Raw genomic sequence first — 26,840 nt, forward strand, 5'->3', positions numbered from 1 at the left:
TAAGGCAAACTGGTTTGATTAGTTTTATTTTCTGACACACAGCATTAGCAAGTGGGTGGGAAAGTTCATTTATCTGACATTATTCCACAATGATGAGTAAAATAAATTTGCATTTGACAATTTATACAAAAGACAACAAATGCTTTCAATTAAATCAATGGTTGTTCACAAAACCAACAAAGAATAAGCCAATTTCAAAACTGAATTACCCTCCTTCATTTCACCTATTGCTCCAACACTTTTGTACTGAATAAATTATTCAATTTTGTCATTATGGTAGTCCAATAGAAATTGTATTTTTAATCAATTATCCAAAATACATTAAAACTAATTTTTGTTTAAAAAATAATTGACATTCAATGTAGGACGGTCTAGTAATCATCTGAATATCTACATTTAAAACTGATCAGAATTTCCACTACTCACAAGCGACTAGTTATTTCGTCAGCCTCACTCGAATTTACCTAAAATATATTCTTCATTTAAATTTAAATCTGTATAAAAATTGCAGCCAATTGTCTAGAGCACAAGATTTCCTTCCAAGCAATTTAAGTTAGAAAATCCACTTAGGAATAATGCTTGTTTTTAAAACAAAAATCAATATTTTGTTTTGCCAGTAATGTAAATTTCATAATGGATTGTAAAAACCAATCTATAACTACAAATTTCAAAAATGTAGATATAGGCCAGAATTCACAATGCTATCCTGTGGAACTTCACAATATTGTGTCTGGTTCTTTTGTTCCTCAAATTATATCAGTTGTTCAAAAGGTATAGCACTGAATTCCATTGAATAGCTGCATGTCTCAACCAGAAGGCCAGATGATTGGAGTTTAACTCCCTGTTGAAATTCACCTTGCTGACATGGTACAATTCATTAAGTCAGGACTGCATAACAGAATTATGCTTGACAGTGAATATGGGAGAGAATTTAACTACCGCTGCACCTAAATCAGCTTCAGATTTTAAGCATCATGAAAAATACTGTGAAGTAGCAACATGTAAGCAAAAATACATTGCTTCATTACCTACAACATTTTACCCTTTTTTTCTTGCTTTTGGGTTGGGAATTATAGCCAGTCTGATTAAAAATAACTTGGGCATTATCATCAAAAATGGAATCTGTTTTATAACTAGATAACACAATATCAAAAATCCATTAAAAAAGCACCAATTATTCATGGCTAGAATTCCATTATGTTGAAACTCTATACAATGCAATTTTAAACCATGATGATAAAAACAAAAATATTTTGCTCTGATGAAATTGGAAGAAAATCCAATGTCACAAGCTACTTCGTTTTAGTTCAGACATGAAAGAGCTGGAAGCTTATTCAACAGTCTCTTGTATAAAACTGTCTGTATAGAAGCCTGATTCAGTGTCCAATTCCTTTCGATGAATCTAATCCTATTAAACATGTAAATGTAATGCTGTACCACAATCCACATGTCCTTTGAACACATTAAATAAACTTTCCCACCCTGAAATAGACTTTTTTTTTGTTTAATCCTCCACTGTTAACTCCAATTAATGAAATATTTAGTCTAATGGGAAAGTAATCCTGTTGGCGATATTCAATAAAATCTTACATACAAGTAAACATTGAAAGCAATTTTGAAAAAATTTGCAAATTTGAATCATTTTGAATAAAGTGTCAGGCCAAATTAATCCTGAAGTGTACTATTTATCATTGAAGAATACATTTATAAGTTATTATATAATGCTACGGATTGTCGAATATCAAAAAAGAACTAACAACTGCTAATGAATTACAATAATGCATCCATGTTTCTTATTCATGATTTTAGGGAGGAATTCTACCTGTTATATCATTCACATACAACTGAAAAAGAACAAGTAAAAATTTGGCTGAATATACCATATAAAAGCCTTGTATATGATCTATGGTGGAAGTATTTTGGTGTTTCAAATCAAGACAATGATGCTACACACTTCCTATCTGTGGTCATAAATTTCAATGCTAGAAGCAGCAGCTAGCATCATTCTTGGTGAATTGTTTAAGTGGAATGACTCAGTGAAACATCGCCATCTTCTGGATAGAAAAAACAACTTTACCTAATGCTCTTCACCATTACAGACAACACTGCTAGCAGGTGACACAGCAATACTGGTGCTCAACTTAAATATATGTGGTCTCCTTATGTCTGTCTAGGCAATGATTGCAAAATGAAGGCATAAACCCAGGAAGATAAATAAGGAACATTTTATTGTTTAAGAACTGGAGAGGCAGCATTAAAATGTACAATTATAACTAGCTGTTGAGTACAATAGTGAGAAAATTTAGAATCTGGCAGATGTTCCTTTTAACAGCAATAACATGGGGCCATTTAACAATGCAAATCTTCAGTGAGAATTTTTCAAAATAAGAGACAGGGTTTATATAATTCCAAATAAATCACTTGCACCAGCACTGCAAAGTCTGTTTTTAAAATGTCTACAATAATGTGAATGCTATCATTCAAGTTTGATCTGTGACATGCTCACTAAGTAAGCATTTATTATACTACACCTTGGCCTGCCAAACCCAAAATTAAAATTTCATACTCTCAGTTATTGGGGCATAATTAAAAGAATAGTTTCACAAGACTCAATCTAAAGATTGGAACAAAACTTCTATTGATGAAGAGGACTTTACTTTTGATAAACCACTTTTACTGCAATGTCTTTATCAGAGGAATACTGGTTAGTTTTTCTACCCCGTGCATTTTGTAAGGCGGTCATATTCCATTAAATAGAAGTTTGTTCTTTCAAAAAAAAACAGAATTGCACTTAAATCAGTCAACAAAATTAAACTAAACAATGCCCAGTTTATAGAGGAAACTGTTCGATCTTCGTATTTTCAGCCACCGTAAATAAATCAGATCTTGGGTGAATCATTGCTGGTTCTTGAATTCCGATATTGTATTCACACCCTTTTTGAATTTCCTTCACAAAATCAACAATGTTTTGCAGACTTCTGAATCGTAGATATGTGATGGCCTTGATTGTGGATATGTGCAAGCTCCTAGTTAGCTGTTACCACATATCATCAGGAGATGAAGGTTCCTTGTTTAAAAAAAAAGCATAACCCTTTAAAGTCTGGAGTGCCAAAAAGTGCAGAAATATCTAGACAACCCAGACTGTAAAGAGTTAAGAACCAAAATAACTGACTGGATTTATAGTCTTTATTAAGACAAACATGCAATATGTAAAGTTTCTGTGGTGGATTTTTGATGTAAAATTACTAGTCTTCCAGTAGTTTTGGATTTTAACAATCTCAGCCAGTCAAAATCAACCTGTTCATTCATATCAATTTATTCACACCACTGTTATCAAGTACAGCCTAATAAAAATTGAGTTAAGAGCCATTCTAAATTCCAGATTTCACAGTGTTATTTTCTGGCAAAACAGAATTATGACACTTGGACAGCATAGCAACTCTAATCAAACAATACTTCTCAGTTCTGTAGGGACATCACACTAGCAGAAAGTGTCCTTGGAGTGGCTGACAAAAGGGAACGAAATGGAAAGAGAATTAAAAGTATATGACTAAATAAATCAATATTGAGAGCTGGAAAATCAATCACACAACAACAGAGCCCATGATTGAGACAATCCTTCCAGTTAAAGCAGTGGGCACTCATGAGACAGCTATAAATGCACATTAACGAAAGTCAGCAGTATAACAGTGAAAGAGGACGGCATTGAGCCGGAGAGGAAAGTATATAATACATGTGGCTACCTCACACTGCGTCAACCTAATCCAAAGTGAGAACTGACTGCTTATGCCTATGGCCCTACCACCTTCAATACAGTGACTTAACTTAAAACTTTCAAGAAAAGATTATAAACAGATAACTAATATAAATAATTTTGTTCTCCCATTGAGTTTAAGGCTAACCAATCCCAAAGTATACTGGGTGCATAGTCTCTGAATTTTTGAAAACACCTGAAAGCAACAGCCTGAAGTTTTAGAGATAACAAGGTGTACAGCTGGATGAACACAGCAGGACAAGCAGCATCTGAGCAGCAGGAAAGATGATGTTTCGGGCCAAGGCCCTTCTTCAGAAAAAGCCTGAAATTTTATTCTTCTTTTATACCATATCTACCAGTTACTTTGGAGGATGTTAAAACTATAAATATTTACTCAGATCAATGAGAATAGGAGCTAGCAGAGGTGAGTGTATGCATAAACAAATATTGATTTCTGGCCAAAACCACCAAGCTAATTTTTGTTGAGTGAAAGCACCGTTTAAAAGGAAATTGGTTATTTGAAATGAAATGCACCAATCCTATCCCACATAGATTATTTTCCACTGTTTTTAAAACTCTCAGTGCAAAAAGCACAGTATAAAAGATAACATGCTGTAATACATAGGTGCCAGGTGAGTCAAAAATTTTTATTCACATCATTTGAGGTGGATCTCTTTTCCAGCAGCTATCCACCAAGAGTAGCAACATTTATTTTCCCACCTCAATCATTCTTTCCTCCATTCCAAATTGGAAATAACTTATGGAGTGTTTAGCTTCATGAAAACAATTTATATTTCATATGCGAAAGTGAGGAACAGTGATGCATGCCAAGGTTTGGTGCAAGACCCTGCAGTGGACTTATCCTCAGATTGCCAATTATGTGCAAGAAGAACCAAAAAAGGAAAGGAGACTAAAGAATACGAACAAGGAACTGTAATAATGGTGATGAAATGTGACATTAGCATTCATTTCAAGAAGGCTAGAACATAATAGCAGGGGTGTACCGCTGATGTTGTAGAAGGCTCCAGTCTGACCATATTTGGAATGCAGAGAGATATTTAGGGCTCTGTTTCTAAGGTAGGGGTCCAGAGGACATTTACAAGAATGATCTCAGTGATGAATGGCTTGTTGTATGAGGAGTGGTTAGTGCTCGAGGGAGCTGAAAAGCATTGTTGGATTGGGGGTGGGGGCGCAAAACCTCGTTGAAACTTACAGAATACCGAGGGGCCTGGACAGAGTGCAGAAAACGTTTGCACGAGTAGGAGAAACTAGAACCTGCAGGTACAGCCTCAATGAAGAACTGAGATGAGGCCGCATTTCTTCAGCAGAAGAGTGGCTAATCTGTGAAACTAATTACTGCAGAAGGTGTGGAGGTCAAATCATTGGGTGTATTTAAATCAGAGACAGATAAAGTTTTGATTATTAAGGGAATTATTAAGGGAATTAGAGAAGGAAGAAGGATAGGGTTGAGAAGCATAGCAGCCATGATCGAATGACAGAGATGCCTTGATGGGGCAAACGGCCTAATTCTGCTCCTTTACCTTTTAGTTAAGGAATCCCTACAGCACAGATACAGGCCACTTGATCTATAGAGTCTGCATCAACCCTCTGAGAAGAAGCCCATCTAAACTCACCGCATCTCTGTAAACTCTTATTTGCCATGGTTAATCCACCTAGCCTACATCTCCTTGGACACCACTGGCAATTTAGCACAGCCAATACACCTAAACTGTACATCTTTGTACTGTGGGATGAAACCAAGCAGCCATTGGAAAGCCACACAGACACAGGGAGAACATACAGACAAATCACCAGAGGCTGGAATCAAACGCAGATCCCAGGTGCTGTGAAGGAGCAGTACTAACCATTGTGCCACCCCATTTGCCCCAGCAAGTTTTATAGGTCTGAAAACCAATTGGAAAAAAGTCAATGGGTTTTAATAGGCTACCTCACTGGCTGATGTTCCTGTCCTGCTTAGGGAAAGTGAAGCAAGGTTGGGATAGAGTTGGTAGACTAGAATTTTCATTCATCTTGGATTCTGCCTGCCTCCATATGGGGCAGAAAATTTTGCCCCTTGACTAAGCTGTGATCTGTGAGATTAGACAAGGTACTTCCCTTCAAGAGAAGGTGGCTTATTCAACACAATACTCCCTATGGTGACACAGTAAATTAAAAACTGTGAAGACAGCAGAATATATTACAGGTACATATTAACATACTTGGTGCTGATTGGAGAAATTAAGCAAAAGCATTGGTTTATTCACACTCTGCACAGATCAGATTGGGAGGCAGCATTCAACTCACATGTTAAACTGGTCTTTTACGTGGAGGAGATAAATGGAAGTTAAAAACAAGTGTCAACTAGCAAATGAGAATAGTGGGACTGAGGCTATTGTTCGAGCAAGAAGCATATCATTTAAAGGGCACCATAGTGATTGATAACTGTGTCAAGCCTCTTTTTACTATGGGAATGCCATCTGTGCAGAGTGACAAAGATTAAGAAATTCTGTATGAGATACACCAATGTTTTAAAAATAAATTGGCCACAATTATTAGAGTTATTACTGGTTTCTGCAAATTACAGAAATTGACATTACAGTCTAAGTGTAATAAAAGGGTAATTTCAATTGCTATATTCTTTTAGAAGCGTTTTTAGAATCTTATAATTTAGCTATTATTCTAATTCAGTCAGCTTCATATATTTCAAGTACAATATTGCACCCAACAAATGCATTTATGTGGACAAATGCATTTAAGCATTTAATAGGATCAAAGAAGAGTCACAGACCAAGACAAAATAGTATTCTCTAGTGTGCTTTCTTTTCACAGAAGCATGGGAGATAGGAGGAGTAAGCCATTCGACCCCTAGAGCCTGCCCTACCATTCAGTATGATCATGGCTAATTATCAAGCTGAATACCCCACAGAAGTGTTTCCAAACAAGTATGACACTAAGCCACGTAAGGAAGTAACAGGCAGATGCTGCATTCCCACCTCCCCCAGCCCCAATCCCTTGAACTCTTCAGGGGCAAGAGCTATAAGTACCTTGTTCACTAAAATAATGTTTTGGCCTTCTCTGGTAGTGCAATTCCACAGACTCAGGTGAAGAAATTTCTTATCTCAGACCCAATAATTTTTCCTAAGGACGCTGAATGACTGAGAATGACCATGCTTCAGGGATTAATATTGCATTAAGGGATTGTGCGGGAGAAGTGGTTTTGCTTTATTATTTCTAAGATGATGGCCCTTTCAGTAAGCTAGATCCAATCCTTAACCATCTCCACACACTGATAACTAATGAGAGCACAGACATTCTCATTTTTAAATCTTTTCGTGGTTTTGTTTCTCTCCATCTCCGTAACTGTCTTCAGCCCAACAATGCTCCAAAAAGAATACACTCCTCCAATTATCTCCTTTAAAGCATTCCCTAATTTAGTCAGTTCCCATCAGCTAATACGTACCTTCAACTGCCAAATCCCAAACTCTGAAATTCTCTCCCTAGGTCTCTCTAACTCTTTATCTTCCTCAAAACCTACTTCTCTAAACAAGCTTCCAGTCATCTGCCCATTATGTCCTTGCATGACTCAGTGCCATATTTATTTCAGAATACTTCTGTGAAGCCGGTCAGTTTCAAAGAAGAATCGTTGAACTCAACACATTTCATTTCACTCTGCACAGACACTGCCAATCGTGCTGGGTCATTTCAACAATTTATTTTGGGAAATCTGGGACTCTTCATCTCAGTAGAAAAACATACTAGGAGACAAAATGGTCAGGTAGGGAAAGAGTTCAATGGGGAAATGAGAATTTTTTTTGCACAGAAGGTCTTAAAGATCTAGAACCCAATATCTGAAACTTAGACAATTCAAATTAATTTATTAGTTTCCAAAGGCAAGTACTTGAAGAATAATTTGCAAGGCTTGGAAAAGAAAAGCTGGAATTTGGGAGTAAACTGAATTGCAAGTTCAAAGAACAAGCACACAAAATGGCCTCTTTCTGCACTGCACTATTCTATCATTTAACAGTTTTGTTTTATTGAGATGATTGGTAACATGAAAAGGAGATCTGTTGTAATACAAGTGTCATTGCTAATAACAGTAAGTTCTCAGCTTAGAAACAATTGTACCTGAAGCAGAAAGCATTTCTATTAAAATGACATCTATTGGTTCTAATAATAAAGGAGTTCACTAATTCAATTACCCTATCCGAGTTTCTGGGATAGAAATGATGAGTATTAAGGCATTTGCATTAGATGTGTGATTACTCACTGTGTCAGCCTGGTAAGGACTCAGTCTACTGTAAACTGCTTCAATAACACTCTGCCTAAAAATGAAAACAGAAATTAAAATTGAACATTGATTTTCATAGCATATTCGAGTCCACATTGATATAAAATAGATTCTCAAATGCTTCTGAAGTTGTAAAATGTGTCAGTCGACTTTTTAAAAATTCATACACGGATGTGAGCATCACTGGATAGGTTATAATTTATTTGCCCCTAAATGCCCTGAGAGCAGTTAAGAGTCAACCGAACTACTGTGAATCTGGAGTTACAAGACCAGACTCGGTAAGGATGGTAGATTTTCTTTCCTGAACGATATCAGTGAACCAGATGGGTTTTTATGACAATCAAATAGTTAAAGGTTACCATTAGGGCAGCTTTTCTTAACATTAAAGCTTCAACAAATCATCCAGAACTCTTCATTTGATTCACACATACTAATATTGTTAAAGTGAATTGTAAGTATGCAACATTTAAAAAGTTTTAGATGGTTCTTTATTTGTAAGAGCAGTTTTCCAAAATTCACACTGCGAGGTCATTCCCTAATTACAATACAGCGCCAGAATACTGAACTATCAAATGTTTGTGGAAAAAAAAATTACGATATCAAATGAAAATGCCACTTACTTTTGATTGCCATGGGAGAACCGATGTGTACAGCTTCACTTTGTTGCCTTTGTGTGGCAAACCAAATCTACTTCAGAATTTTATTGATTTTTTTTTAAAAAACCATCATAAATTGCAACAGTAAGTTAGTTGTCAATGGAATATGACTTATGGTTAAGTGCTTCACAAAACTGATGTACAATGGAAAACTGTTTTCAGCAAAGTTCATTCAAGCAAGCATCATTTGGGGTTACAGCATAAGCTATTTTAGCCAAAATCATTCTTACTTTATAATACTTTCCAACTTAAACTAAAATATTGTTTTACTGAATATTTGTCAAGGCTGGTTTTGTTCAACTAAGTGGGCCTACCCGTCCCCGAATCTCTTATATATATATAGCCATAGAATCATCTGCAATGGCTTCAGTTCCAATTTCGTTACCTCTGGGGTCCTACAAAAATCTATTCCTAGCCCTATCCATTTCTCAACTACAGGCTGCTGCTCAGAGACATCATCCAAAATGCAAAACCAGCTTTTGTGTGTACATGGAAAAAAAATCTCTACTTCACCTTCACTTCACTTGGCTACATGTGGCAATGGTTGGGAGCCCAAAGTCATTGTCTTCTGTTCCCACCATAAATGCAATTCTCTCACAAATGACTCTATCCCTCTCCTTGGCAAACATAAGGCTGAAGCAGACCACTTGCAACCTTGTTGTTATATCGACAAGGAGCTAAATTTCTCATGACACATCCACTTCATCACTAAGACCACTTACTTCAACTCTATGACACTGCCTATTTCACCTGTGGCTTAAGCTTTACCTATAACTCACTCATGTGCTGCCAAAACTGTACCCATGATTTACCATCTATCTGAAATGATCTTTCAGCTTGCTTCTCACCTATCACACTCCACAAACCATGACCTATATCTTAATTGACCTTACATTAAGGAAATAACAGTAACAGGCTGTGCAGCTGGGAGAAAGGTACAGATGTGGGGATGAGAGTTGGGGGAAGTATGCATGCAAGAGTGAGTGTGTGTGAGCCCAGAGAATAACAGAGGCAGATACACACCCAGCCTTAGTCTCTTCCTTCTCCAAAAATCTATTCATAAAGCATGCTCTAGGGAGGAGGAAATTTCAGGCTGAAATGTCTGGCTTTTGTAAGAATTCTGTATAGGCCAGCTTGAAGTGTGTACCACCAGAGATGAGCTAATTTCAGCATCAGTTAAATCTAACTCCTTAGTCCTCCCCCAATCTCCACCCACTTCCTCATGTCCAGGGCATGGGGCCCAAGTGTTTTTCTCTCACCATCTCTGCTTTTTAACAAAAAATGCAAAAGCAGTTTTATTTGTTAACTGTTGTTAGGCAAGTTTTAATGGTCATTTTTAATCACTCACTTAAATTAATCATGATTGCTTTGGAAATTTTTTTTCTTAAATTCACATTTAGTTTTGTGCTAAATCTTACTTCTCTGAAATTTTGACACTGGGTCCCACGACAATACCAGATAAGAAAAAAATTGAAAAGTGTTAACTGTGCATTCAAGGCTATTACATGGCCAAGTGTGGCAATGTCAGGAGGTTCCTGACTGCATTAGAAATATATTACCCAATCTTGAAAAACTTGAACAAAGAAAAATTACTGCTTGAGTGACATTAGTTAGTTTTAAAGTATATTTACACTTAATCAAAGGTTACAAACACATTTTTCAAACAGAAATGAAACTAGCACTCAACCATAACCAGGCAAAATCTCATTTAAATATCTTTTTATATCTTACATTGAATTTTATTGCATTTGGACAGGAATTGTATTGTCTTATCAAACAAAAATGCACATGGAACTTAATGAAAAAAGGCCAAATACTTATGAAGACATACAATAGGTTTAATTTGAAAGCATTCAACACAACTCATGAAGCACAGAACAAAAAAAAAGTTTTAAAATCATAATTCCCAATTTTAAGGATGCAATGGCTCACAAATCACCAGAGTCAAAATTTATTAGTTCTGATTGGCATATTTGTGTGTATACTAGTCTCGGTGTCATTTGCATGTTTTGAACCACCAATTGTAGCACCTATAATGTTCAGCATCAACACTGCAATAAAAGACAATTCATTTCATTTTGCACTGCAAGGAGTTAAAACAGGTCTGTTAATCACTAGGTACAAAACATAACTAGATATATCATCCAATTAATATACTCCATCTTATGCTTTCATATCACCTACAACATACTCATCACCATTTTTCAACAAAGATGCTGTACTGAAATGCTGAGTCAAAGTTTATTCGCTTGGCTCTAGTAATGTTCATTCTGTTTAAAAAAAAGTCAGTTAAAGAGCCAAGTGTTGTGCTGGAAAGAAAAACATATTTGCAAGTGATTAGCAGCCCCCATTAAGGTCCTTTCAACAGTGCAAATACAGTTTTAGTTAAAGATTATTTCCATACATTGTACACTCACTTGCTGGCTAGTTCACCTCCTGGTGGGAGGTTTGGGATGCTCTCCGACGACAAAGCACGCATCACCTGGACTAGACCTGGTACCCCCTCAGCACCCTGCTTCTCAAAGATTTCTGGGGAATCAGAAGGACTTCCAGGTCAGTGGGACATGCATATCAAAGTTGTATGCATATATCAGAATTTCAGAAATTTAAGTACTAAAACAAACAAGCAGCAACTGTGAAACATAAACACATTGAGTCAAAACAAAATTTAATGTAGTTCTGCATAAGGTAACTATAATTGCAATTTAACAATTATCTGCTGTATATGTGTAACATTCTGACAGTAGAAAAAATATTTTAATTCTGATCAGATCTGTACACAGATATCAAATGGTTAATTAACATTTTAAATACTGCATCGCAATTTGAATGTTTTAGATTCGATTTAGTATCGTTATCCCACATTTATTGGGGCTCCCTAACATGAAGAACAATATAAATAGAAAGGAAAAAAAAATACTAGTTACAGTACAGTTTTTAATTTGGGAACATTCTGAAGACTTCAGCTCTAATGAGACTAACTGGCGGCAGAACAAATTTAGCATAATAGTCCATAAATGCTTCCTAAGACTTAGCCAAATGAAAAATCAAAGATGTCAGAATTGATTCAGTAAACGACTTTATTAGAAGCTTTTAACATATTTTTATAAATATGGCTAACATATTATCTACATCAGTATGTTGAATTTTAATCATTCTATATGTATAATTTACTATACAAAAATAAAAGATTTACAGCCACTTACTACCCATATATTTTAAACCATAACTAAATTACTTGATATTATGCACATCAGATAATAGTGACACTAGAGTTTGTGTGCAAACATTAAGCATGTGACTGCATTACATTAATAACTTTTGTCACAAAGTATTTCCTTAAACACCCTTCTTACAGTTCTAATTTGACTAAAGATGCTGAGACAAAAATGCCAACAAGGTGATAAACTTAGTACCTCATCCTTTCTTCTGTAATCAAGTCAAAACAAATAGCCTTTATGAGGCACAGGCAAGGGCGATCAAAATGTAATTCCACAGAATGAAGTTCAATATAACAGGCATGAATTTTAGCAAGTAATCACCATCATTTAATTTATTCCTAGGTGTATGTCCATTGTACCTATCTATTTGCAGTGTGCTAACCAATTGTATGTCTCAATGTTACCTAAAGTATCACTGCTATGGAAAAATTGTTCTTAAAATTACCTACTTCAAAGCATACATAATGCCTTTTGCTGTCTTAAAACCCATGAGTTTATTAAACACAAATCATCCCTGCTATTCACACTCTGGGGAGGAGGGAGGGGTGAAAACAGGGTGAGAAATAATTAATTTAAATAAATTTCTTTTTAAAAAATGCAGATAACCAGGAAGCACAGGAATGTAGGCATCAATTTTCTATTTATAAACCTTCTCCAAAATGAAGGTGAATTAAATGGTGTACTATTTACATTTTGTTTTGTATGAGTTTAAAGGTTCATTTGCTGCTCCTCCACACTAATTTTCAAATGTAGCTGAATATTTGAGGCAAGAGTGGGTATTGTCATGATAAAGTGAAAGAACTGAATAGCCAAATCAAGTTGTTTCAGAGGGTTATGGGAAAATGGCAGGAAAATGCAGTTGAGGATTAGCAGATCAGCCAAGATCTCAGTAAATTGCAGAGCAGATTTCATGGGCTGAATAGCTTACTTCTGTTCTTACACCTTGTTGTCTTGCAGTTTCTAGGAACTGGATGACTTTATAACTGTAGCATAAAACATTTTAAGTATATTTTCCAGAATATAAAGAGAGACAGATTCTTCATGAAATTAAGCAAAGTTAGTATTTCAAGATTAAAAAAAGTCAGGCATTATGTAATAGAATTAACCAATTAAAATGTGTTGTTATAGGTGCACAATGCAGTTTATCGGCAGCTAGCCCGGTTATTAGCATACATTTGATCTTACTTTAAATAATACATTATGTATTGCGCATCATTTTTCAATACACACCTTTGTTCATTATTGCTTCGCCTAAGGCCTTCACCAGGTATGTTAAAAATGACAGATCCCAGCAACTCCAAATACACCATCCACCCATAATTCAAATAGGCTTATTTTCTATTCAGTAAATAAATAGCATTCTTCTTGTATTAAAGAGGAAAATAATAGTCACTTGGAATGTAATGTATAAAATGTAGTAACATGGAATGCAACATAGAGATAACACTGCCAACGTATTTCAAGATGAAAATAACATCTCCAAAAAAAATCATGTATACATTTTTAAAACTGAATACTTACAAAAATAGAATATAGCTTGCACATACATTGGTTAACTGCACACATATTAACCATTCTCAAATGCTCAGATGTCATTCAGTGAATAAAGCTATCTAACAACCCTGAGGCAAGTTTCAGAAATCAGAATTGAGCCTGAAACTGCAGGAAATTTGACCTTTGAAGTATTCTCTTCTTAGGCTGATATGTACTATCTGAATTGACGTCAATATAAACCTAATCATAGATTTATACAGACATCAATTGAGGCAAAAGTTCAAACCTGAAGTTCATCATTTTAGTTACAGCCTGTCAGGATGTAGTGTGCAGTAGAATTGGTACACTGCTGTCAAGTATTGCCATGCCTCCTATTTAGTATATAGCTGCCTGAGAGTATATAAACTACGTAGGATAACCTCATGGATGCAGATTTCATATTTAATACATTTCACATTAACCTTTAGGAAAAGCTTTTTGAAGGGCATAACGTCTCATCATGTTTTTTTAATTATTTCAAATTTCATGAGATGAGGGTTTTTGTGGCAAGACTAGCATTTAATGTCCATCCCAAAATGCACTTGAGAAGATGGTGACAAACTAAATACTGAAACCACAGCAATCTGTATTATGCAAGCACCTGTACATCTGCTTCGTCTCCCCTTCAATTGCACATGTGCACAATCTAGTGGGAAAACAGTACGGACTAGAATTTAAATCTAGTAATCCGAAATTTGATAGCAGCTATTAGATGGTCTGAAATTTTACATTTTTGATTGCACTTTTAAAAAACCAAATTCCTGTCATCCACAGGGCTTCGGAAACGAACCTGTCACAAAAATACTAAAACACAGATAGCTCAATAATCAAAATCCCCTATCTACATGAAGGATCACAATCTGTGGCAACCAGTCAATTAGGGAAGAGAAAAAAGAAAGAAAAACCTGACTTTGGGGCCAACTTTGCAATTATGTGGATCTGCAGGCAGTGAATTCAAGTAAAATGATGTGTGGGCGTAGTTAAGATTCAGTGCCAAATGGTATCTGGTTATTTGGCATCTTTCCTTTCAACATTTTTCTTCAAGTAGTATTGGAATTATTAGCTGTGGATAAACATTGTTTATAGTCATTCCTTACTGTCTAGTTGAACAAAGTGTAGATTTGTAGATTGTAGATATTTCATGTAACTCGAGCTCTTGAAAACTTAGAAACATAAATCTTTTTCGAAATGGCAGGCTTGTACCCAGACACCTTAATTCATAAACTTCTATTACAGAGAGGGTGTTCTGTTTCAATCTCATACAACATTCTGCTGTAGAATTATACAGTATATAGGCAAACAAGAGACAGTTCCATTTTTTGGCTGGCAGAACCAAAGCAGTACCATTTCTTGGGCAGAGGTACACTTTATCAAGGCAGTTTTCAAAACAAAAACCTTGAACAAATTACCAATAAATCATCACACTAGCAGCACCATAGCTTTCTATAGTTAATTTAACAATGCACATTGGCACATAACCTTGCAGATTTGAATTATTGGGGTTTGGTTTTCCTGCAAGTGATGTGGTCCCCACAACCAAAATGTCACGAGCTCAGATTAATCTACAACATATGCTAAAAGATATCCAACTGAAAGCATAGTACTTTTGTAGAAGTCACCCCTCTAAGCTCAGACCTGTATTTATGACTACAGGGGATTATGTTTTATACAAAAGCACAATTTTAAAACTATACCATTGTAATAAAATCTCAGATATTAGACATCATATCCAATAATGTAATGAAAGACAGGGTCACATCTTCAGTTGCTCCTTGAAGTTAGAGATTTATGGAATTTAGTTGGCTAATTCATATTAATGAACTTAGAGGGTTAACACCTTAAATTAAGCTATTTTACTTAGTAGCAAGTGTTTTTTTAGATGCTCCACCTTCCACTTTGCTCTCCAGGTAGTTGTCCAGCTCAGCCTCCCTCTTCACTGCTTCAGGCGATACCTTTGGTGCATTTGGAAAACAAATCAACACGACACTCATATTGTCTCGACTCCCCTGTTTGAAGGGGAGAAAACAATGTCAGTTATATACTAATAGTTTTATAAAAGCACAAACTGCAGGATATATAGCAAGCTCCAACTGAATAGTTAGTATGAAGAGTTTTTGTCTACTTTTGCTGTTCAGAGGAACGAGTAAATTCAGGTAGAAAGCAAGTTTCCCTTCAAATGTGTTTTATGCTCATAGTGCAGACTTTTGCTAATATTAATAAATGGAGGAACATATATTCATAAAGAATAAGAAAATTCTGGGCACCTGTTGTGGGAATACAACCAAGAACCCTGTTACTCCCATTTCATTTTTGCTAAAATGAAAGAGTTTTAAAAAATGAACACCTCTGAACCGTAGAGTCACAGAATTCCTACAGTGCAGAAAGAGTCCATTTAATTCATTGACCGCACTAACCTTCCGAAGAACATCTTACCTACAGCCAGCTCCCCCCCTTTCCCTGTTACCACACATTTACCATTGCTAACCCACCCTAGCCTTTAGTCTGACAGCTGATATAAATTTAAAGAATGCCAGTTAATCCATGTTGATGTTGCCTGAGTGGCTAACACGTACTGCTGTCTTCAGATGTATTTGAATTGAAGGGTGCAAACTAATTGGACCACATGAATCAATCATGATGCAGTTCCATTTTAAATTGACACTTTCTATCCTATTTCTTTTATCCATTATAAACTTCTCAGCCACATTCATATATCTAAGCAGGCAGTTTCCATAATTAAATGTAAATGAGTGCAGAAGGACAGGAATATTAATAGATAGTTTTCACGGTCAATAAATGGTCATTTACACATGGACTATACACAGCACTCAAGTTAGTAAAGCAAAACATTTAAAGTGATCGGATCTTTATGACAAGTAATGCTTGTTGCACAGTATAGCATGTCCAAATATTTACCAGCCAGACTAATAACTTCAATTAACATTTTAAGACAGATGAGAAAAGACTACAATGGATAGCTCCATTATCCTTTACCTTTGGTCTAATTTCTACATTCAATTGTCACATTTACCCTTTTCTCAATCATTTGAGAATCTATTTTTTAGCCCATTTCTTATTCACTTTGCTTTAGTTTCCCCTATTACATTAATACATGAATTGCTCAAATCCAACTTTTTTCTAATTAGTCTTCCTTCTTTCAAAATTCTGGGCAAAGTTCATGCTTGTGACAGTAATGAAAAAAAATCTGTGCACTAAACAAACGAGGAATGCAGTTTCTCATTCTGCACTTCCTTCAATTGAAGAAACATCCAATTCGAAGAAATTTGGTGCTATGGAGTGTGTTTATTATGAATCCTAAAACTACACTAATCATAAGGCACTCAGATTATAACCATTTAATATCATATTGATTTAATGGTACCATTCTTGCCCAAGTTGATGTTTGCTTGTTTAAATGACACTTCAGCATATATAATGAATAAGCAAAGCAGGAAGAATAAACCATTCAGTCCCTTGAGTCTGCTCTGTCACAATAAGATCAGGGCTGATCAAATTGTGGCCTATTCCTGACATCACTTGACTCCACTGCTAATCAAGGAGCTAATTCTGCCTTAAAGATATTAAAAACTCAAGGCTCTGATGTAAGGTTATCAACTTGAAATGGTAACTTTCTTTCAAGACATAGTGTGTGACTCACTTTGGGTTTCATCTTTGCGTTTCAACTTCAACTTCCAGTTTCTGCTGTATTTTCCTTAAGTAATGGCAAGTTCTTTTTTTTTAATGTGTCATTGGCTTCACTAATTATACACATTTTAAAAAAAGTAGATAGCTGAAATTTGATCTTTTATGAATTTCTAAATCAAAAATAATTAGACATAAAATAAAGGTTTGCTACATGTGTCTTTTCTGAAGAAGGATCCCAACCCGAAATGTCAACTTTCCTGCTCCTCTGATGCTGCCAAATCCACTGTGCTCCTCCAGCTCCACATTGTGTTATCTCTAAATAAAGGTTTGGTTTGCTTTAAAGATTCATTAAAACTGACTGTGAGTAACATCTTGATCCATTCTAAGCTGGCATGAAATAACAAATAATTGGGGACTGTTTTCCATTGAGCGAAGGAGGTTGAAGGAGATGCGCCAAAGGTGTACAAGATTATGACATGCTTAAGTAAGAGAGACAATGAAAAACAGTTATGTATAAATATTGAGGAACACTAAGGTTCTGGGCAAGAAATGCAGAAGTAAAAGAGTGAAAGTACTATTTTTATGAAGCATGTGGTAGTTATCTTCACATGCTTCCAACATGGTTTAAGGGGAGATGATGAATAATTTTAAAACTAGATTGCGTCTGTACTCAAGGGAAATAAGCTAGTCAGACCACTTGTGGCAAGGGGACCCACTTATGGCACAGTGGTAGTGCTTCTACCCCTGGACTCGGAAGCCTAGGTTCAAGTCCCACCTTCTCCACAAAGTGTAATAACATCTCTGAACAAGTTGATTAGGCAAAACAGAAGGTAAACATTTCTTTCACATAGTGAAGAACATTTTCACTTAAACTATGTTCTATTTCAAAGTTTCTGCAGACCATCAGGGATTTTAAGCTTTACTAACGGAGCCTCTGATATTTGTTTGGGGTGGCACAGTGGCTCATTGCCTCACAGCACCAGGAACCCGGATTCAATTCCACCCTCAGGTGACTGACTGTGTGGAGTTTGCACATTCTCCCCGTATCTGGGTGGGTTTCCTCCAGGTATTCCGGTTTCCTCACACAGTCCAAAGATGTGCAGGTGAGGTGGACTGGCCATGCTAAATTGCCTGTAGAGTTCAGGGATGCGTAGCTTAGGTGGGTTATAAGGTGGTATGGGTCTGGGTGGTATGCTCCAAGGATCGTTGTGGACTTGTTTGGAAGAAGGGCCTGTTTCCACACTGTAGGGATTCTACGTTCTATGTTCATAAGGATACAGCAAGTGACCAGGGCTGGCCAGATTACTCTATAGATGTACTGGCATGGGATTAATGTGAAGAAGCTCCTCTGTGCTTTATCGACTTTGCTTCTACTACCTGTCTACTACTACTTTAAAATCAAGTATCTTTTAAAAGATTTTAAAGGAACCCACCAGTCTACATTTGTTGAAATCCTATATCAACTGCAATCAGTTCCAGTTCAAATAAGGTTGCAGTCTATTAGTAATGTAACTGATGAAATATTCCATTTTCAGTACGATCAGTGCATTAGGTAACAACTTTAAAGTTCTAGCTCAGTCCATGGAAAATCTTGGCTACCACCCAAATGTAAATGTAGCCATTTACAGTATCTTTACTCCATAAAGTGTGCTGTCAGCAGTTAATCTGCTCATTTGAAACAGGATGCATGATCAGTGATTGCACAGCAACTGTAGCTTTTTAAAATCTCATTTTATAACTAAAATCGAGTCTTATGAATATGCAGCTTTATAAAGAAATGTAACACTATGCAGATTGCCTTCAAAGACAACTAGCATTTCCTTCCAGTCCTTTGAATTGGGAATCCGTACAATATCCCTAATTAATGACCTGTCCAAGCTCTTAACTTGCTAGTTGAAAAAGAATGACTACAGTTTCACATTCACTGCATACTGATGCAAGGCACTCCAACACATTGCCCTAGTAGACACAAAATTTATATTCACTGATGCTTGGAATAATTCAGATTAATTTTGAGGTCTATTTCAACAGAAAGTATGGATCCTTTCTTAAAGGTTCAGCAATCAGCCAATAAGTGATTTCAGCTACCTGGTCCTGATGTGCTCCAGTCAGGGCTCTTTTGTAGCACATAACTAGATTAAGGAGAATACAATTTCATATACAACTGCAAAGAGAACTTTCCTGGCATATACAACATTATACAAACTGGATTACTTGCATAGGGAGGTGTAATTTGGGACTGCAGGGTAGCAAATACTTTACTCGATGACCCTTTAACCAATGGATAAAAGACGAAAAAAAAAATTAAATATAGTAAAAATGGGAAGGACTTCAGATATACCTTGTACAAGCACGTGTCAACAATCTGGTTACACACTTTCTCGAGGTCATTGCTAACTTCTAATCTGGATTTAACAAATTCACAGATCTCTTCATTCCCCATGACATCCCAAATACCATCACACGCTAGGATAATAAACTGATCATCCGCCGATCTCTCAATTTCATAAACCTCAGGTTCTGGTGAGACAAGCTGCTCTGTTGGACCCTTCCCATGGACACACTTGTAATCAAAGTCTCCAAGAGCCCTTGAAACAGCAAGGGAACCATTCACACGCTGAATCATGACTGAGCCACCAGCATTCTGGATGCGTTCTTTTTCCTGCGGATTACTTGGTTTGTGATCTTGCGTAAAGAAATGAACCTTCCCGTTCCGACACAGCAAACCTCGAGAGTCTCCACAGTTGATAAAATAAATATGCTTGGGTGAAACCATGACACCCACTGCCGTTGACCCACTTCTATCCGATCCATGGCGCTTCTCAGAGATTGTTCGCATATGCTCATCTATCTGCAAGAAACCGGTTCGGATTCCGCTCTTTACTTTCTCTACTGTGGGCTCGGTCATACCATCAGTAACTTTGAAATCTTGGGTGTTGGTGATGTGATCTAACAAATGCTCACAGCAATATCTGGCAACTTGGGATCCAGCATGCCCATCATAGACTGCAAAGAAAGACCATGCTTCAAGTCCATGTGGTAGTCCAATGACAGCTGTATGTGCATCTTCCATTTCAATTCGCCAACCTTGCATACTGCTCAGTCCATAATGTAGGTCATTTCCCGCACCACAGGCATTATGTTTTTCCATCTTTGGCTTATCCAGAAATGCTCCCATTTTTCAGCCAATATGTTCAGCACTGAAAAAAGTAAACAGAATTTTTTTTGAATGCATGTATTTACAACAGCAGAAACATGAGTATAATCTCTCTTAAAGTTGACCAGCAGCTCATGATAAATGGACCACTTAGAAGAAACTTCTTCAGTAAAAAAAATTTCCAAACAAGGTGAAAGCAGGACATCTTTGAAAGGCAGGCTCATCTTTAACAATTTCTGAATGAATACAGCTTATCCAAATAGTCTGTACAGATAACTGATCCATTTAGATAACTGATTAGATATTGACTTACTGGTTAATCTGTATAACCATAAAAACATGATATAAAAATAAGACAGTAGTGAAAATACAGTACAAATAAAGTGTGGTGCATTCTTTCTTTATTCACAAGCATCATTGGTGGCAAAATGTAAATACCAGAATTTAACCTGAACTGTTCCAAAGGAACATTCCTTAAATGTCAAGCTTTCTTTCATATTCTGAAAAATCTGATATATGCTTAGAGCAATTGTTTTAATTTTTAAAAACATCAAAAGATCATCCATTAAAGTGTCACTTCAGTAAAAAGCTTTCTACACAGGATGTGGTACAAAACAACTTGATTGTTAAAGGTCAATATAAACTCTCTCAAGCATCTTTAGAAAGAAGCTTTCTCTGTTGTCTGTCACCTTTTTCCTTACTAGTAACTGCTGAAATATATCCTCACTGGGCAACAAAGGGAAATACTTGGAGTTATTTTTGGATTTGCGTTTTCATGGCAATTTCTAAAACATGAACAATCACCTTTCTGTGCAAATGTTGGCGGAATTATCTAAGTATTTACACATTTTGGAATCAGAAATACAGCAGAATTATCCATATTCATTGTAAAGGAACTGTTGCAAAAACAAATGTTTGACTGCTCAATGCTGTCATAAAAAGATAAAGTTATCTGGATCATAATGGACCATTGGGCTTCTCGCTCAGAGAGATGACTGGTGGTGGTTTAACCTGAAAGTCACCATGACTCAGGCAAGGGCAGGGGTTGAGAAGAACAGGCCTTCATGGAAACCTCAGTCGGTGTTGGAATTGAAATTATGCTGTTGGCATTATTCTGTATTGTAAACTGGCCATCCAGCCAACTGAACTAACTGGCCACACGCCGCACCCCCCCCCCCCCACCCCCCCGCCCACCAAACAATAAACACTGGCATTTTACACAGTTAATTGAACTTTCCATTTTATTGCACAATACATGCTAACTTGATCAGATAGTCCTTTAACAAGCCAATTTTAGTAATCTTAGACAAAAACAGAAAATACAGCAGGTCTGGCAGCATCTGTGGAGATAAAAACATTTCAAGTCTAGTGACCTTCATCACAATGGTCATTTTCAGAATGTTTCTTCTCAACAGGTGCTGGCAGAGCTGCTGAGTTTCTACAGCACTTTCTGTTTTTGTTTCAGATCTTCAGTATCCACAGTTCTTTGAGTTATTTTGTTAATTTTAGTTTTACTTCCATGGAATATTTGATTAATAGGAAATGAGAATTTACTACCATGCCAGGAACTGATGAAGATAAAGTGGAAGGGAGGAAATAAAATAAGAAAGAGACAACATTTCCAAAAAAGTGTATGCCGTTAACTGGCAATAGATTGAGGTAGAATATCTAATATCACTGTAATTTTCCAAAGCAAATAATCTGACAAAGTTTTTAAAAAAATGAATTTCAGCAATCCAGTCCTGGTATTACTCTTCTCTGCCGACTGACTTGTACCAGGCACTGCCTGGGAATCAAGCAGGCACAATAAGGTCAACACTACATCCGCATAAACTGGAGTGAAGGAAATCTATTCATATTTTTAAAAGCTCACCCTAATTTAAACAAAAATTTGTTTGGGACTTTTAGGATCAGGAATACTTCGAAGTATTTAAGATTAGACACAAAGCTGTTCATACAAAGTATATGTCTTGGCACCGGCTGTCATAGACTCTAATCTACAATCCAAATAGCTCTTAGCCAGGCCACATGGTATGAAATCTCATGGACTCTGGATCACCATAACCCCAGTTTATTTATGGAATGTGATGACTCAGCCAGAAAGGTCAAATGCAGAGATAATTAGTATGCATGTACAGGAAGGAGATAGTTTGATTAGCAAATGCACAAATGTTTTATTAGCATTGTCCTCATCCTACCTATATAGCTTTATTTAGAATTGCAGGACATCCAAAAGCACTTACAGCCAACTAATTATTTTTGATGAGTCAGTGTTGTAATGTTAGAGAAAACAGCTAATTGTCATACAGAAGGCCTCACAAATAGCAAAGTGATGATTAACCAGCTAATTTGTTTTTAGTGATGATTATTGAAGAGTAAATATTGGCTAGGATGCCAGAAGAGCTATCCTGTACTTTGAGTACTGCCACAGACTTTTAATACTCACTGACAATGCAAATAGAAACGTCTGACAGCACAGTATTTCCTCAGTATTACGTTTAAGTATTAGGCTACATTATATATTCATGTCTCTGAAGTAGGACTTGAACTCATTACCTTTGAATCAATTGATGAATACAACCAGTGCCAAATTCTACTAATCTGTGGAATTTGACTGGCTAATTTACAAAGCAGGTCAGAAGAGCAAATAGAAGTAGACTAAAACCTAACTTACCTAGTGCAAACAGTAACATACTGTCTTTTCAGACATAAATATTTGATATATAGATGTTAACATTGCTCTTCTTCAAAAACAGGGTCATACTTGGTGACAAACAAAAACAGAATTGCTGGAAACTTGCAGGTCCACTAGCATCTATGGTGAGAAAATATATTTCAAGTCCTGTGACCCTCCTTCAGAACTAGAAGCAACTCAGAAAAGGTAGTATCTAAGCTGAAGACAGAGTGGGCAATGAGCAGACAGGTGGAGAGGGAACCCAGAAAGACAGAAAAGTGGTAGGCAAAGAGATTGTGAATAGCAGGCCAGAGAAGCAGAAGCTGAATAGATGATAATGGGTAAAAAAAAAGAGTACTTTAAAATGGATTGGCTGTACTGAAAGCAACCCATCTCATGACAGAATATGGGGTAGTGGCATTAGGTAATAGACAAGGAAGGGATTGGTCACGCGCTAGATTTGTTAAACCCAATGTTGAGTCTTGAAGGATGTAAGGCATCTAAACTGCAAATGAGTTGTTCCTTCTCCAGTTTGGTTGAGTTTCATTGGACTACTGTGAAGAACTTGAGACAGAAATGCAGACACAAGAAAACACTGGTGTACTGAAGTGGCAAGCACATGGAAGTTCAGGGTCATTTATATGGTCACACTGCAGCTATTCCGCAAAGGGATCGCCCTAACTGTGTTTCGTCTCCCTTATGTAGAAGAAACTGTATGGAGCAGCAGATGAGACTGAATGGAATACAGGTAAACTGGTGTTTCAACCGAAGGATGTGTCTGTGGCCTCAGTGGGAGGAAGCAAAAAATAAGTACTGCTCCTTCTGTGGATTGCATAGTGAAGTGCCATGGGTGTGTGGTGAGGTGTTGGGAGCAATTAATGCAGTCACCTCTATGTTGGGGAGACAAAAACAGTTTTGGCAAGTGTTTTACAGAACACCTACGTGCTGTTTTAAAATTGACCCCAAGCTTCTTCCCCCTCACCCCAGAGATTAAATTCATTCTGATCACAAAAACTCACTGGTCTATTAATTGAAATAAAATGAAATGAAATGAAATGAAATAAATACCATTTCAAAGCCAGAAAAGAAGTTTAAATAATTGGTAAAATGATAGAATCCCTATAGTGTGGAAGCAGAGCATTCAGCCCATACTGTCCATTCCAACGCTCCAAGAAGCATCGCACCCAGACCCTTATCCTATCCCTGCATTTCCCATACTCAACACTGGAAAATTTAACTTGACCAGCTAACCTGCATATCTGTAGACATGAAAAAGGTGGCAAAAAGGAACAGATTAGTTAACACCTTCACTATAAGTGGAGAGAATTAAAATCCCTCTGACCATCCAGAGCATGCAAAGATGCTGAGGAAAACAAAAAATGTACAATATTATACTCATCTCCTTTTTTAAGTCTGTCTGACCTCTTTCAGATTTTTTTCCAATAGTGAACCACAATGTAAGGACTATTTTAATTACTTCATCAGCTGAAAATGGCAATAATGAATGAACGCATCTTCCGAGCATCTGGAGTCATTGTTATATCACTTAACCTTTTGCACAGTTTTAAAGCTACTCAAGATTTTTAAGTATATTTACAATCATATACAGCTTGAATTTTGATAACATGTGAAGTCATCGTACAAATGGTACGATAACAAATATGCGATTTCCAGTAGAGTTCAAGGGGCAAAGCATTTTTCGCTCAAAAAAAACGCAGTTACATAACACTAAACACACACACCCATGAAACACCACCCCTTCCCTAATCCAATAATAATCAAATATCGTGCAGAGGAACAACCCATCTTTAAAAACAAAAACACTAAATAAATAATTAAGTTAGAAGAACTGCAATGATTCTGGGTGTCTCGGATCAGCGTGAGAGACAGAAAAACCCAGAAAAATGACAGCCTCAACCCCAAATTTAAGAGCTGAGGCCTATGTTTGGACATGGCGCCCTCTTTCGCCTCCTGCGACTTTGCGATAATCGCGGCATGTGTGGCGCAGACTCGAACACTCACCAACCCTAAGGCAGACAGCAGAACAGCCTTCACCGTGAACACATTCAACACGAAGCCGAGACCCTATCTAGACTGACAAAAAGAAGCCAATGCATTGCCCAACCGACAGAATCACGGCAACATACTCCCTTCTCCCTGATCACAACTGCGGCTGCGCTAAACTGCCGGCTTCCTGGCTACAAGTGCGGTTGCGCGGGTTGGCCGGCGACCTGCGCAAAACTGGTAAGTGATCTTAGGAAGATTGCTCCTGAAGTTTTATTTTAAGTCATCTCACTTGCTTCACGTTAAAGGTTTCGGTATGGGTATCCTTGCAGGTCTCAATTATGCCTGTTTCTTTTTGGGGTACGTGGAACAATTCTTTGTTCTAAGGAAACAGCAAGAATTGCAGATTTGGAGTCAGTCAATAAGGTGTGTTGCTGGACGAACACAACAAGTCAGGCATTAGGATGAAGGGTATAAACTCGAAACGTCGACTTTCCCGCTGCTTTGATGTTGCATTACCTGCTGTGTTTTTCCACCTGCACATTTCTTTGTTCCAACGCTACTCCACTCTCCACCCACAACTCTTTCTGTACATCAAATGACATCATTGATGTTGCTTCCCTCTTGCATTTGGATTTGGAAAATTTTACATATTTTGTTTCCAGTTTATACCCTGCTGTTACCTTCACCTCCACTATCTGACTCTGTCCTTCCTTTCCTTGACTGCGATAGGCTGGCCACAAATATTCACTACAAATATGCTGACTCCCACATTACCTTGACTGTTCATCCTTACACCCTGCTTCCTATAAAGACCGTTCTGTTCCCCCAGTTGCTTTATCTGTGCCTCATGTTCCGATGATGGTAAGGGGGCCTTTGACAAGATAAGCCTGTTATAATAAGCCTGTTTCCCACATAACTGAACTAAATATCTGGTAAATTTCTTAAGTCAATTTGAATTAATTATATCAATCTGTTATGCCATTTGATGTGATCAATATTAGTAGTCATTTTGATTTGCAGCCTGCTGAAGCCATCCTCATTGAAGAGGGAGGGAAGGGGAAGGGACAGGGGCAGTGGGTAAGCTTTTGGTTTTGTATATTTTCTGTAGAGAAAACAATTTGTAGCAGGTTATGGATTGTGGAAAGGAGCAGAAACAGTGAGGACAATGTAGTTGGAACAATATGAATAAGAAGAGATTGGGCAAAAGAGTGACAAATAGGTATAATGCTAAGAAATGTGAAATTTTTCACTTTTGTAGGGAGAGCAAAATAAGCATTATTTTAAAAATGATGAAAGATTACCTGTTGATATGCAAAGGAATTTCAGAAACTTTCAGGAAGTTATCATGTAAGTACAGCAAACAGAAGAACTGCAGCTGCAATGTTAGTCTTTAATGTGAAGGACTTAGAATATGACAGTTCAGTAAGAACATTTGCTGTTATTTTTATAGGACTTTGGTGAGACTGCCTTTGGAAAAGTGTATAGTTTTGGATTTTGCCCTGCAGGAAGGATGCATTCACTTTAGAGGTGGTGTAACAAAGACTCGCTAGTGATTCCTGAGATGATATTGTTGTCCTATGAAGAAAGATTGAGTAGAATGAGTTTATCTTCTCTGGAGTTTGAAAGGATAAGTTCAGAGGGCTGTAGATGCTCAGTCAATGAGTACATTTAAGGTTGAGATTGATAAACTTTCAGCATTAAAGGAAACAATGGATATAGACATAGGTTGGAAAATAGAAGACATGTTCAAGATCAGCCATGGTCTTACAGAGTAGAGGAGCACACTTAAAGTCGTAGATGGCCTTTGCCTGCTCCAATATCTTGTATGTAGAAATGCAGGAAGGACAATGGCATTGCGTTTTCTTTAGTTTGCAAGATTTTAGCTTGAAGTAATTATAAAAGTTC

At 36.9% G+C, this 26,840-nt stretch overlaps 2 protein-coding genes across 7 annotated transcripts in view; one reads left to right on the forward strand and one right to left on the reverse strand.

The window, feature by feature from the left end:
- Positions 1-25,112, reverse strand: ppm1aa (protein phosphatase, Mg2+/Mn2+ dependent, 1Aa). 4 transcript variants are annotated; one of them, XM_048537930.1, is made up of 6 exons: positions 24,951-25,112; positions 19,439-20,297; positions 15,341-15,404; positions 11,116-11,227; positions 8,022-8,076; positions 1-3,141 (listed from the first exon to the last, which is right to left on the reverse strand). In XM_048537930.1, the coding sequence occupies exons 2-6, from the start codon at positions 20,273-20,275 to the stop codon at positions 3,094-3,096; spliced, it is 1,116 nt and encodes a 371-aa protein (XP_048393887.1). In that variant the 5' UTR covers positions 20,276-20,297; positions 24,951-25,112; the 3' UTR covers positions 1-3,093. The 4 variants fall into 4 exon arrangements, with proteins under 4 accessions (XP_048393887.1, XP_048393885.1, XP_048393884.1 ...); XM_048537928.1 differs by having other exon boundaries at positions 1-3,067; positions 15,341-15,458; XM_048537927.1 differs by having other exon boundaries at positions 15,341-15,458.
- The window catches only part of dhrs7 (dehydrogenase/reductase (SDR family) member 7), a 58,124-nt gene continuing 56,069 nt past the window's right edge, over positions 24,786-26,840 (forward strand). For 2 of the 3 annotated variants that reach the window (XM_048537933.1, XM_059649078.1), the window contains exon 1: positions 24,786-25,172. In XM_048537933.1, coding sequence (XP_048393890.1) covers positions 25,040-25,172 — 133 coding nt within the window. In that variant the 5' untranslated portion in view covers positions 24,786-25,039. The remainder of the gene's footprint in view (positions 25,173-26,840) is intronic. The other variant, XM_048537937.1, reaches the window with a different exon arrangement.

The sequence above is a fragment of the Stegostoma tigrinum genome, chromosome 10 (assembly GCF_030684315.1).
Source record: "Stegostoma tigrinum isolate sSteTig4 chromosome 10, sSteTig4.hap1, whole genome shotgun sequence".
In the NCBI taxonomy this organism is placed as follows: Eukaryota; Metazoa; Chordata; class Chondrichthyes; order Orectolobiformes; family Stegostomatidae; genus Stegostoma; species Stegostoma tigrinum.